The following is a 12,889-nucleotide window of genomic DNA, read 5'->3' as shown; positions in this document are numbered from 1 at the left end:
CCAAATGCTTGGGCCCTGCACCCACATGGGAGACCAGGAGAAGCACCTGGCTCCTGCCTTCAGATCAACACGGTGCGCCGGCCGCGGCGGCCATTGGAGGGTGAACCAATGGCAAAGGAAGACCTTTCTGTCTCTCTCTCTCTCACTGTCCACTCTGCCTGTCTAAAAAAAAAAAAAAAAGTGGATTACACAGCTGAAGGCATGGGACCTTGAAGTCTCCCAGGAGCCCTGCGAGGCGTTGTCTTTGTTTTACAGAAGGAAGTAAGACTAAGAGGGGATCCATGGTTTAGCAAACTGTGGTGGAAAAGAGGTTGACTGAGGACCCCCAGCTCCTGATTCTTAGTCTGGTGCTCATTTTTTATTTATTTATTTTTTAACGTAAGCAGAGGACAAATAAGTTGTGTTAGCAAAGCAAAAGCGCACACTCAGAGGGCGTAAAGCCACACTGGTGAGCTGCAGTCCATAAGGCCCAGGGTTACCCTCCTGTGATCTGGAAGCACAGGGGTGGTACTTTGGGTGGAGTTTTCTGGTAAAGGGTGGGGGTTTCCAGGAATTTGGTGTTTGCCCAGTTTCTCACCTGTTAAGGACGTCTTGGAGGTGTCATGGCCTCAGGTGCATGATGGGAGTGGGACTGTCAGTTGTGGCCATTTTATTATGATGCTATAATAGGCTATAGGTCATCACAGGGTAATGGTACTTTTTTGTTTCAAAATACTGGTTTTTATTTTTGTTTTTAAAAAGGCTGGCTGCTGTTTTATATATATAAACGTCACACTGTAAGGGAATGGTTGCAGATTAAATGGAAGGAAAAGTAACCATCAGGGCGGGAAACTCAATATGATAAAGTAGTTTGGCTTTTAATATTATGCATTTTTGAGTATTACAGAAATATGTTGTATTTTATGTATTTTTCTCTTTGAAGGTTTTTGATTCCAGTGAACAATCCGGATATCTTGTTCTCACCATAGTTATATCGGGTCATTTCTTCATCTCACAAGGGCAGACGCTACTGGTAAGCTTGATGCAAGCAGTTTGTTATGAATGTGTGTTTCTGACCTCCTTAGCTGCACGTTACTTTTGGTATCAAGTTTCTGCAGCCTCACTGAAAGCCGTCAAGTTCAACAGACTCGACGTTTGTCAGTGGGGCCGCAGGAACGTACTGAATGTCGCCACCCTACAGGAGCTGAGGGTTTTGTTGAGCGTCCAAGTGGATCCAAGGGTTGCAATGAACCAGTGTAATAAAGGATTCTTTTTATAAAAGATTTTTTATTTATTTATTTTAAAGCATAGGGTTTGAGAGAGAAAGAAAGTGAGCTTTATCCGCTGGTTCACTCCCCAAATGGCTGCAACAACCAGGCTGGGCAAGTCAAAGCCAGGAGCCAGGAGCTCCATCCAGCCTCCCACACAGGTGACAGGGGCCCAGGCCCTTGGACCGTCATGACTGCTACCTTCCCAGGCGGATTAGCAGAGAGCCGGATAGAAAGCAGAGCAGCCAGGACTCGAATCAGTGCTCTGATACGGGTGTGGACATCACAGGCGGCAGCTTAACCCCTGTGCCACAACAGCAGCTCCTGATAAAGAATTCCTTGGGAAAAAGAAAGAGTTACTGATTTATTTGAAAGACTCTTTCACTAATGATTCGTTACCCAATTGGCTGCAATAGCTAGGGCTGGACCAGGCTGGAGCCAGGAGCCAGGAACTCCATCCTGGTTCCCATGTGGGTGTCAGGCACCCAAGTACTTGAGCTGTCTTCTGTGCCTTCGCAGGTGCATTGGCAGGGAGCTGAATCAGAAGCAGAACAGCCAGGACTCCGACCAGTACTGTGATACGGGATGCAGGTGTTGGGAGTGGCAGTTTAGTGTGTGATGTCAGGATGCTGGCCCTTCTTCTGTTTCTTTTTTTAAAAAGATTTATTAATTTGAAAGGCAGAGTGACAGAAAGATAGAGAGAAACTCATCTTCTGACATGGGATCCAGCATTGCAGGTGGCAGCTTGACCCGCCAGGTCACAACACCAGCCCAATAAAGAGTTCTTCACTGGGAGTCTGAGGTGAAGACAGGCTCGTAGGGAAGAGTGGGAGTGGGGGGTTTCCCGGGAGGGAAAGCAGCCCAGGCGGAGGGGCCTGTCTGAGAAGGGGGCTACCAGAAGCCCAACACCTGAACTTCACTGAGGGAGCCCCCGCGAGACTCTAATTTTATGGAAATGTAGTTGTTCTTGCACTGAATATATCGACAGGGTTTTAGGAGATGTTGGCGTGAAGAAATACTTAAAGCAGAAAATAATAATCTCGACGCGTGAAGGCTAGGCTTTATTTGGTGAAGTAGAAATAAAATGAATGATGCAACAAGCCAATTATTAACTTCCAATCAAAGAAATTATGCAAGAAAGGAAATGGAATGGAAGATTATTGCATCATTTAACTGGCAGTAATGTCTGTGTGGATGCGATAAGTTCACGTAACAAATGTTTACGGAATACTCATTTAGCAAATATTTATTGAGCCATCATTATATGTGGGGCTGTTCGGGGACAGGGTGCTAGGGGTACAGCAGTGAACCACAAAGGTAAGAAACCGTGTCGTCATCTGGCAGGGTCAGATAAGTCAGATCTGTTCAGAAGGCGCCATCGTTGGTGAATCTGCATGCGTGTTCTGTCAGTGATGCGTGTGTCGTGCGTGTTCTGTCAGTGATGCGTGTGTCGTGCGTGTTCTGTCAGTGATGCGTGTGTCGTGCGTGTTCTGTCATGCGTGTGTCGTGCGTGTTCTGTCAGTGATGCGTATGTCGTGTGTGTTCTGTCAGTGATGCGTATGTTGTGCATGTTCTGTCATGCGTGTGTCGTGTGTACACTGTCAGGGAAACAGCCCTGTGGTTGAGTGAGATGCAGATGTCTCGCTGTGGCGTCTGGGTCCATGGCGGGAGCATGTGTCTGCTCTCTGCCACCATGCGGCCTGTGTTGCTTGGAAGATGTTCGGTTTGCTCAACTGCTGCAGCAGGGCCCCAGTGGTGGCTGAGGGACGCCCACAGCTGTGTCCTGCGCCTCTGCTGACCGGCGCGGGGCACCCTGTGCTTGGTCTGTGCTTTTGCACCTGCGATCAACGTGGTGACAGAGTGCTGGAGAGAAGCCGAGTTTACCCTCTCCTGAGAAATGTGGAGGTAGCCCCAGCTCCACAAAGGTACCAGAAAGTTCCTGGTGCAGAAAGTGTTTGAAATTCCTGCAGGACTTTTCCATAATCAGCATTTTTGTGAGCTCTTTGAAGAGCTTTCATATGTATAGTTTTCAAAAGATTTTTCGATAAAAAGAAGTTTACCTTTTTTCCAAGATTTATTTCAAAGGGACAGTTGTGGAAAGAGAGATCCTCCATCCACTGGTTCACTCCCCAAATGGCTGCAATGCCAGGGCAGGGCCAGACCGAAGCCAGGAGCTTCATCTGACTCTCCCACACTGACAGCAGGGGCCTAGACACTTGGGCCATCTTCTGTTGCTTCTCCCAGGCCATTAGCAGGGAGCTGGATTGGAAGTGGAGCAGGTTGGATTTGAACTGGCACCCATATGGGATGCCAGCACTGCAGATGGTGGATTAACCCGCTGCACCGCAGTACCAGCTGCCCTCTTAAGTTTATCTTTAATTCCATTTTCTATGAGCTTTTTGAAATGCCCTGTGTACAGGGCTGGTGCTATGGCATAGAGGGTAAAGCCACTGCCTGCAGTACTGGCATCCCATATGGGCGCTGGTTAGAGTGCCAGCTGCTCCACTTTGAATTCAGCTCTCTGTTGTGGCCTGGGAAAGCAGTAGAAGATGGTCCAAGTGCTTGGGCCCCTGCACCCATGTGGGAGACCCAGATGAAGCTCTTGGCTCCTGGCTTCAGACTGGCACAACTGTGGCCGTTGCGGCCATTTGGGGAGTGAACCAGCGGATGGAAGACCTCTCTCTTCTCTCTGCCTCTTACTCTCTGTTAACTGTGCCTTTCAAATAAATAAGTAAAACCTGTGTGCATATATAATTTAGATATTCACTAATATTTTTTTAAAAAGTCTTTAAAATCTTTAAATCTTTTGGATCTAATTTGAGAGGCAGCGAGACAGAGTTCCCATCCCTGAGTCACTCCCCAAAGGCAGGGCAGGGCTGCAGAAGGGGGCTGGGAACTCAGCACAGGTCTTGGACATGGTGGCGGGGACTGAGTCACTCGAACCATCACCACTGCCTCACACGGTGTGGGTTAGCAGGGAGTTGGAGTCAGGAGCAGGAGCTGGGTATCGAACCCAGGCCCTCTGATGTGGGATGTGGGTGTCTTACCTGCTACGCCAGATGCCTGCCCCTAAAGATCTTTCTTGAACGTCACTCTTCTTGAGGTGCGACTTACCTAAGATGAAATTCACTGTGAGTGTTCAGTTTGATGGCATCACAGATGGGCGCAGTCATGTGGCCACCACCCAGATCAGGAGCAGACATTTCAGTTAACCTAGAATTTCCCTGTGTGCCTTTGTAGTCAGCCCCCTGCCCACCTGCAGCGCCTGGCAACCATCCATCCACTTCTTGTCATATTAGCTCTGCCATTTCTCTTGTAATAATTTCTCAGGGATTTTTTTTAAATTGAAGATGAGATGGTGTGTTTTTGTGTCTACGGCGTTTTGTTTTGAAGCGTGCATACGTTGTGGAGGACTAAATCTCGCTGTGCCACGTGTGCGTTTCCTCAGTGTAGTTTTGCCTTTTCTAGAACTTCACGTATTACAATCACAGGATACACAGTCTTTCGTGGCTGAGCTTCCCTTAGCATTGTGCCTTTGAGGTTTGTTGGCGTTGTGTGTTACCAGTGGTTCCTTCCTTTTCACAAGGGAATGGTGTTGCTTTGTGTGGATAAACCGCATTTGTTATCTGTTCAACTTTGGAAGGACAGGTGGTGCATTGGCAGTTTTGGGTTTTTATGTGTAACGCTGTTAAACATTTGTACGCAAGGCTTTTATGCCTAGCACTTAAACGTTTATGTGCAAGTCTGGGTGTGGGCCTGTGTTTGCATTTGTTTGGAAGAAGCCCAAGAGGGGAACCACTGGACCCTCTGATGCACGTGTTGGACTGTATAAGAAACAGCAAAACTCTGTTCCGGATGTGGGCCCCTGTGTTCCGTGGCCTCACCTGCCAGTCTTTTTAATTCTTATTTCTTTTAAAAGATTTATTTATTTATTTGAGAAGTAGAGTTAGAGACAGAGGGTTTTTCCATCTGCTGGTTCACTCCCCAATGGCCGCAACAACTAGAGCTGGGCTGATCTGAAACCAGGAGCTTCATGTGGGTCTTCCACATGGGTGCAGCGGCCCAAGAAATTGGGCCATCTTCCACTGCCTTCCCAGGCCATTAAGAGAGCTGGATTAGAAGAGGAGCAGCCCTGGCATGAACCAACGACCATATAGGATGCAGACAGAGGCTTAGCCTGCTATGCCACAGCGCCAGCCCCAACCTGCCAGTCTTTAATTGTAACCGTGTCAGAGTGGGTGTGTGGCCAGATCACATGTTGGCTTTGATTTGCATTTCCTAATGACTAAGGATGTGGGCATCTTTTCCCGTGTTTGCCACTTGTGTGCCTCATTGGTTCAGTGTTCATGGTGTCTAACCATTTTGGATGGACTTGTTTGCCTTCCTATGTTTGGATTTTAGCAGTGCCTACCCTGGGTAGAACTCTTGTCAGAGGAGTGTTCTGAAAGTTTCTCCCAGTTTGTGGGTGACCTTTTCATTTGTTGGTGTCTTGAAGAGCAGACGTTTACAATCTTGAAGTCCATTTCTTGCTCTACGGTTCATGCTCTTTGTATGCTATTTATGAACTTTTACTTACTCCAGGATTGTAAGATTATTTTTTTTTGTTTTCTTCTAGAGGTTTTATACAGTTTAAATGCTTAAATTTGACTTGTAGCCTGCTAAGAAATGCTTAGTTTTATTTAATAATCCTGTTCATTACTATTATACTATTTAGGATAGACTCCTTACTCCCAATTAAAGCAGTATGGTATTGATAAAAATCACTGTATTGCGGAGGTAATCTGGATCTTAGGGAATTTACTTCTGGAGCTAATTTTTAATCTATAAAGAAAGTTAAGGGTTTAGGCTTATTTATTTTTTGCATGTGTTTATCAATTATTACAGCCCCACTTATTGAAAAGATAGCTTTTCTTCAGTGAGTTACGTTGTCAGCTTTGTTGAAAGTCAGTTTCTAAGCACTGCCAGTCTGTCTCTCCTGTCCTGTTGGTCTGTGTGTCCGTCTCTGCTCCAGAAATGCACTGTTGACTACTTTGGCTGTGTTGTCATTTCTGAGATCAGTGCAGTCTCTCCGCTGTGCTCCTTTTCGGAGTTGCCTTGGCTCTCCTAGGTTATTGCATTTCCATATGACCTCTGGGGCAGGCAGTCCCTCGCAGGAGCTCGCTGAGGTTTTGGCGGAGGCTGCCTTGAGTGTGTGTGACTGTTGAGTCTTCCTGGTGAGCGCCATTCACTCTCCGTTTGTCTCTTTAATTTCTCTCAGCAGTGTTTTATATTTCTGCACAACACAGGACTTGCATATACTTGGCTAAATCTATCCGTAAGTCTTCTATATTTTTTATGAAAAGAATTTTTAAAATTTCAATGTCTAATAATCCATTGCTAGTGTATAGAAACAGTCAACTTTTAAATGTTGGTCTTCTGTCCAGGAATCTTGCTAAATGCATTCATTAGTTCCCTAGCTTTTTGTAGCTTTCTTGGGGTCTTTTCACGGATGATGATTGTCTGTGAGTACAGACAGCCTCGCGTTCCCCCCATCTGACCTGTGCGTGGTGCCCACGCTGTCCACTCTGTCCCCGCTCAGCCGCAGTGCTGCCTTGCTCCTGGCCGCAGGGAAAGCCCTGAGCGGCTGCGGGGTCTTCCTGTGGACACGCTTCATGGGACTGACGACGTCTCCTCTCTTCCTGGTTTGCTGAGAGGTTTGCTTTTCCTCTGAGCTTCTGAGTATTGATTCTTCAATAGAAATTGCACACGTGTTTAAAGTGTACAAGTGCTGTTCCAGTATACATTGTGAAGTGGTTGTCGCTGTCGAGCTGAGTAGCGTGTCTTCACTGGGCTAGGCACCACGGGCAGGGGCAGTGGGAACACTGAAGGACTCTTGTCTTAGTAAGTGCAATATGTGATGCCGTATTATTAACTGTAGTTACCACACCACACGGACAGTCACTCACACAGCTGAAACTCTGTCCCCTTGGATGAATAGCTCCCCGTCTCCTCACACACACACCCCTGTCACGCCCCAGTAACCACCAGTGTATTTTTGTTTGTTTAGAGACCATGTATAAGTGAGACCATGTAATATTTATTTTTGTGTGTTATTTCACTTAATGTATGTACTCCAGGTTCATCCACAGTGTCAAAAATAGCAAAATTCCTTCTGTCTTTTTAAATTAACCAAAAGGGGCCAAAGTACTTGGGCCATCTTCTGTTGCTGTCCCAGGTGCATTAGCAGGCATCGGAAATGGGGCAGCTGGGACTCGAATTGGTGCTCCTATATGGAATGCTGGCATTGCAAGCAGTGGCTTAGCCTGTCACCAAAGCCCTAGAATTCCTTCTTGGTACGAGTTGATTAACATTCCACGATGTGTGCATCACAATTTCATTATTGGTTGATGGACACGTGGGTTGTTTGCATACCTTGGTCACTATGAGTTATGCTGCAGTGAGTGCGGGAACACAGGCACTCCTCCAAGTGCTGGTTTCACCTCCCTGGGTATGTACACAGGAGAGGGGTTGGTGGACCATCGGTAGTTCTGCCAGGACAGTTCAGAAAGTTGGTGGAAAATAAATTGGAAGATAAGTTTCTTTTCATGCAAAGAAGGTTTTGAATTCCATATATATGAGGGATCATCAGAAAGTTCATGAAAATTGCATATTATGAAAAAAATGTGCATGGACTTCAAAATTTTCCATATACCAAAATAGCATATATCTTCTGTTTTTCCATGAGCTTTTTGACACATCCTCATGTTTTTAATTTTTTGAGGAACCTCCGTGCTGCTCTCCATAATGACTGTACCAGTCTGCATCCCACCAACAGGGTGCAGGGGTCCCCTCTTCTCCACACCCTCACCAACGCTTGTTACCCTTTGTCTTTTTTATAATAGCCAGCCCAAGAAAGAGGATGTATTGTGGTTTTGATTTGTGTCTGCCTGATGATTAGTGATGTCGAGATACCTTTGCTCATTTATATGGACCATTGTTATGTCTTCTTTGGGAAAACGTCTGTTCAGGTCCTTTGCCCAGTTTTTTTTTTTTTTAATATTATTTGAAAGTCAGAATTAGAGAGACAGAGGGAGAGAGATCTTCATCTGCTGATTCACTCCCCAGATGGCCGCAACAGCCAGTTCAGAGCCAGGCCAAAGCCAGGAGCTGGGAGCTTCATCTGGATCTCCCATGTGGGTGGCAGGTACCCAAACTCTTGGACCATCTTCTCCTCGTTTTCCCAGGCCGTGGTCAGGGAGCTGGGTTAGAGGTGGAGCAGCTGGGACACGAACTGGTGCCTGTACTGGATGTTGGTGTCACAGGTATTGGTTTTACTTGCTGTGCCACAATGATGGCCCCTCTTTTGCTCATTTTTAAATTTGGTTATTTGTCTCTTTTTTGTGATTGAGTTGTTTGAGTTTCTTACATATTTTGCATGTTTCCCTCTTATCAGATTTATTGTTTGCAAATATTCTCCCCTGTTCTGTAGGTTGCCTTTTCATTTTGTTGATTATTTCTTTTGCTGTGGTTTGCTGAGTTTTAAATCATGAATAGTTGAATTTTGTTTCATGCCTTTGCTGCATCTGTTGAGATGGTTTTTCATGTCTTAGCTCTGTTAATATATTTTAAAAATAGGCCGGCGCCGCGGCTCAATAGGCTAATCCTCCGCCTAGCGGCGCCGGCACACCGGGTTCTAGTCCCGGTCGGGGCACCGATCCTATCCCGGTTGCCCCTCTTCCAGGCCAGCTCTCTGCTGTGGCCAGGGAGTGCAGTGGAGGATGGCCCAAGCCCTTGGGCCCTGCACCCCATGGGAGACCAGGATAAACACCTGGCTCCTGCCATCGGATCAGCGCGGTGCGCCGGCCACAGCGCGCTACCGCGGCGGCCATTGGAGGGTGAACCAACGGCAAAAGGAAGACCTTTCTCTCTGTCTCTCTCTCTCTCTCACTGTCCACTCTGCCTGTCAAAAATAAAAAAAAAATATATATATATATATATATTTTTTTTAAAAATAGTTCTTACTAAATCAACCTTTATTGTTTACAAGTATTTGATTTTTAAAATTATATACATGTGTAACTGTGATAAAAATGAGAATACATATTTAAAAGGCATTTTACCTTCTACATCAAATAACAATTTTTATCTGTTCATATAATTTGTTCGCAGTGTTTTCTGGATTCTACAAGAACCAACACATAGAAGAACAAGCACGTTTGGATTCTAACACATTTCGATTGGAATTTTCTGTTGATATTACATTTACACACCATCCTCATATTAATCTGGGTCATGATATATTTTTAGAATTTTTCTCATAAAAGGTAGAGACAGGATGGCCATGGAAAGTTTTTGTATGAGAATCCAATTGCTGGCATGGATTAAAATGTGCTATATTTATAACTCTCAAAATTTTGTAAAAGCAGCATAGCTTAAAAAAAAAAAAAAAAAAAAAAAAGGTTACGTCTTTCAGGTGAATGAATGGCCAGGGCCCAGAGCAGCTCTGTGTGTTTTTCTAGAAACCCTAACAGGTCAGCAGGGCTTGGGCTTCCAGCATGGCGCTGCACAGCTGTTACAACTTCATTTCCCATAAACTTGGCAGGATTCTGATGTCACCCAGGGGGTCCATGGGACCTCCAGACCCCCTCCCCCATGGTGTCTAATAATAGCACAGGCCTCTGATTCCTTGGTCATTTGGCATCCGCCTGCAGCTGTGGACATCACTGCCAGCGGGGCCCATGGGGACCAACACGAGGGTCTTACATCGTCCTTTCCTGCAGGGCTGGCATGGGCTGAGAGGCCGTGGCCGCGTCCTCAGTCTGCCTTGGACTGGGCTCCATGGCGTCCCCTTTCTAGTCCTGGCACTTTGGACAGATTCTGCCTTGGCTATTTTTGGGCTTTCGCTTTTGTTTTTCTGCTTGTGGTCAATACACAAATCATAAAACTATCTTACTGTTGTTGGGCGTGCGTATCAGCGCGCTGAGAACCTGGCACTGGGGTGCAGCCGTCACTGCCACCGTCACCAGAGCGCTTCTCGTCGTACAGAACTCAGGCTCTTCGTCTTCCGTGTGGCTGCCCGCCTCTCCCGCAGCCCTGGGCACCTCATTCCTCTGTCTGACTGTGCATCCAGGCTGCTCACGAGCAGTGACCCAGCACTCACCTTCTTGTGACCTGCTTCTACCTGAGCTGCCGGTCCCAGTGCCTGTGTCCTGCCTGTGTCCCAGGCGTGTGTCAGTGCCACAGGCCTCCTGCAGGATTCCACCACGTGGACACACTGCGTGTTGTTTACCGTGTTCGGCGGTCGATGATCGTTTGTGTTGCTTCCATGTCTTGGTGGTTATGAATAATTCTGTGAACATTTCACGTACACTTTGTGTGTGGACACACGTTCATCTCGGGTAGAAGTGGGATGATGGCTGTTTGATCTCTTGAGGGCTACTAGCCTGTTTTCCAGAGTGCCACAGCTGTTAGGTCCCCACCGACAATGCCTGAGGGCTCTGATCTCTCCACGTCCTTGTTACTTTCTGTTTCTCTAATAGTAGCCATCCACACAGGTGTACGGTGCTAGGGGATCTCTTTCCAAATCCAGGTGGAGGTTACCATGCCTCCCCAGCCCGGACATCTCACAGACACTCTGAGGGGTGATGGCCTGTGCTCTCTGCAACTGTGGCCCGAGCTGTGCGTGAGCCCAGTGGAGCCAGAGCTGGGACAGCCGATGCCCTGCCCTGGATGGCAGGGGACAGAGGCTGGAGGCTCTGAGGGGGCCGGAGGTGGGGATGGCAGCCTTGGACCTCTGACATGCGCATGGTGCTTCAGCAGCGGTCTTGGTGAGTGACCGTGGCTTCCTCCCTGGCCTCCCGCTGGGGACTTCTCCTGAGCACGCTTTGTATCCTTTCCAATGTGGCCAGATGGAGAATGTACTGAATCTTTGTGTTTTGCTTCCCTGTTGACTGCAAGTCCTGTCTTTACTTCATTTCTCTCTTCTTGCATTTTACTCTAAGCAGTGATGAGAAGCCATGCATTTTGCGTAGAGATTTCTTCCATTCATTATTCCAGTTCCTCACGCGCAAGTTCTGCCTTCCACAAGGAGCAGGACGTGGACACAGGCCTGTCACGTCCCTGCCACTTTATAATACAGATGGCCCTTCCTCCAGATCCCCATACAAGAGTCCTCTTTCCATCGAAGACTGCATCCAGATGGCCTTTATACTGCCCGTATTTCTGCCGACGGTCTCTCCACCCTCTCCTGGGTTAGCTTGAAGACAGGCTTTCTCCGTCTTCTCACAGAGCCCTCACCAGAATCACCCATCAACGCAGGCTGGTTCCAGCATTCACCCCAAAACCGGCCCCACCTCTGCCCTCACCTCACTCCAAGGCTGCTTCCTCATTTTCAGGCATTTGTTATAGCAACACCTCACTCTCAGCACCAATTCTCATCTTGGTCTGTTTCTGTTGCTATAACAAAATACCACAGACTGGGTCATTTATAAACAACAGGAATTTATTTCTCGTGGCTCCAGAGGCTGGGAAATCCAAGATCAAGGTGCTGGGGGGACTGGTGTCTGGTGAGGGCTGCTCCCTCTGCCTCCAAGATGGTACCGTGTTGCCACGTGCGCTGGAGTGGAGGAATGCTGCGCCCCTATATGGCAGGAGATGTGGCCGGGCCACAGGGGGCCTAGCCCTGTGTCCTGCTAGGTGGAGAGCAGAGGTCAGTGCACCAGCTTCTTCCAGCCTGTTCCCAGGTGCTCTGCCCTCACTACCCAGTCCTGTCTCAGAGACTTACCTCTGAAGGCTCCCATCGGAGATTAATGTCAACCTCTGGACCGAGGAGGCACAGTCAGAGCACAGCGAAGGGGAGCAGTGTGTGAGCACCGCTCTTAGATGACCTCTCGATGTCCAGGCAGTGGCCCCTTTGTCTGCACCACACTCCTTCCGGACTCCAGCAGAGCTGAGGCCGTGGGAGCCTCCCAGGTGACGGTGGAGGAGACGCCCTCCCAGGTGACGGTGGAGGAGATGCCCTCCCAGGTGACGGTGGAGGAGACGCCCTCCCAGGTGACGGTGGAGGAGATGCCCTCGGCACGGTGGTGCTTCTTCGGCAGAGGAAGTGCAGTCCTGCCCGTGAGGCACTGCCCATGACCAGCAGAGCCACTGCAACTCTCAGCACGGCTGCTCCCTGACTCCGTTTCTCAGCCACACTGGCTTGCACCAGGCTTGGGAAAAGCTCACCGTCACTGCCCCAGGGATGTGCACTAACAGCCTCTGGCTAAGGGATGGTTGGGAGAGTTGAATTCACATCTGCAGCTTTTCCAGGGATAAAAAACTTGGTGGGCAGGTGTGCAGGGCCGTCTCCCTGCTGTGAGGTTCCCGTGTCCTCCAACCCAGGCGTCCTTTGTGGGATCTGCAGCTGTGCTGGTGTTCTCTTGTCGGAACTGCTGGCACTGTCTCACGGAGTGAGGAGACTAAGTCTTTGTATGTGTGTTGAAGTATTTTTTCTTCATTGACTTTTATGAAAATGAGTCTTACTGCAGTATAATTTTTATACAGTGTATTGTATGCACTGAGTTTTATGTTTATACATACATTCATGTGTATACATATATATTTTAAATTTTATTTGAAAGGCACAGTTACAGAGGTAGAGATCTTCATCTATTGGGTCACTC

General features: G+C 47.8%; 1 protein-coding gene across 1 annotated transcript in view; it reads left to right on the top strand.

The window, feature by feature from the left end:
- The window catches only part of REC114 (REC114 meiotic recombination protein), a 112,142-nt gene that overhangs the window by 22,049 nt on the left and 77,204 nt on the right, over positions 1-12,889 (top strand). The window contains exon 2 of the mRNA XM_062206679.1: positions 923-1,012. Coding sequence (XP_062062663.1) covers positions 923-1,012 — 90 coding nt within the window. The remainder of the gene's footprint in view (positions 1-922; positions 1,013-12,889) is intronic.

Source organism: Lepus europaeus, chromosome 11, assembly GCF_033115175.1.
Source record: "Lepus europaeus isolate LE1 chromosome 11, mLepTim1.pri, whole genome shotgun sequence".
NCBI lineage: Eukaryota > Metazoa > Chordata > Mammalia > Lagomorpha > Leporidae > Lepus > Lepus europaeus.
This window is presented reverse-complemented; position numbering and strand designations above follow the sequence as displayed.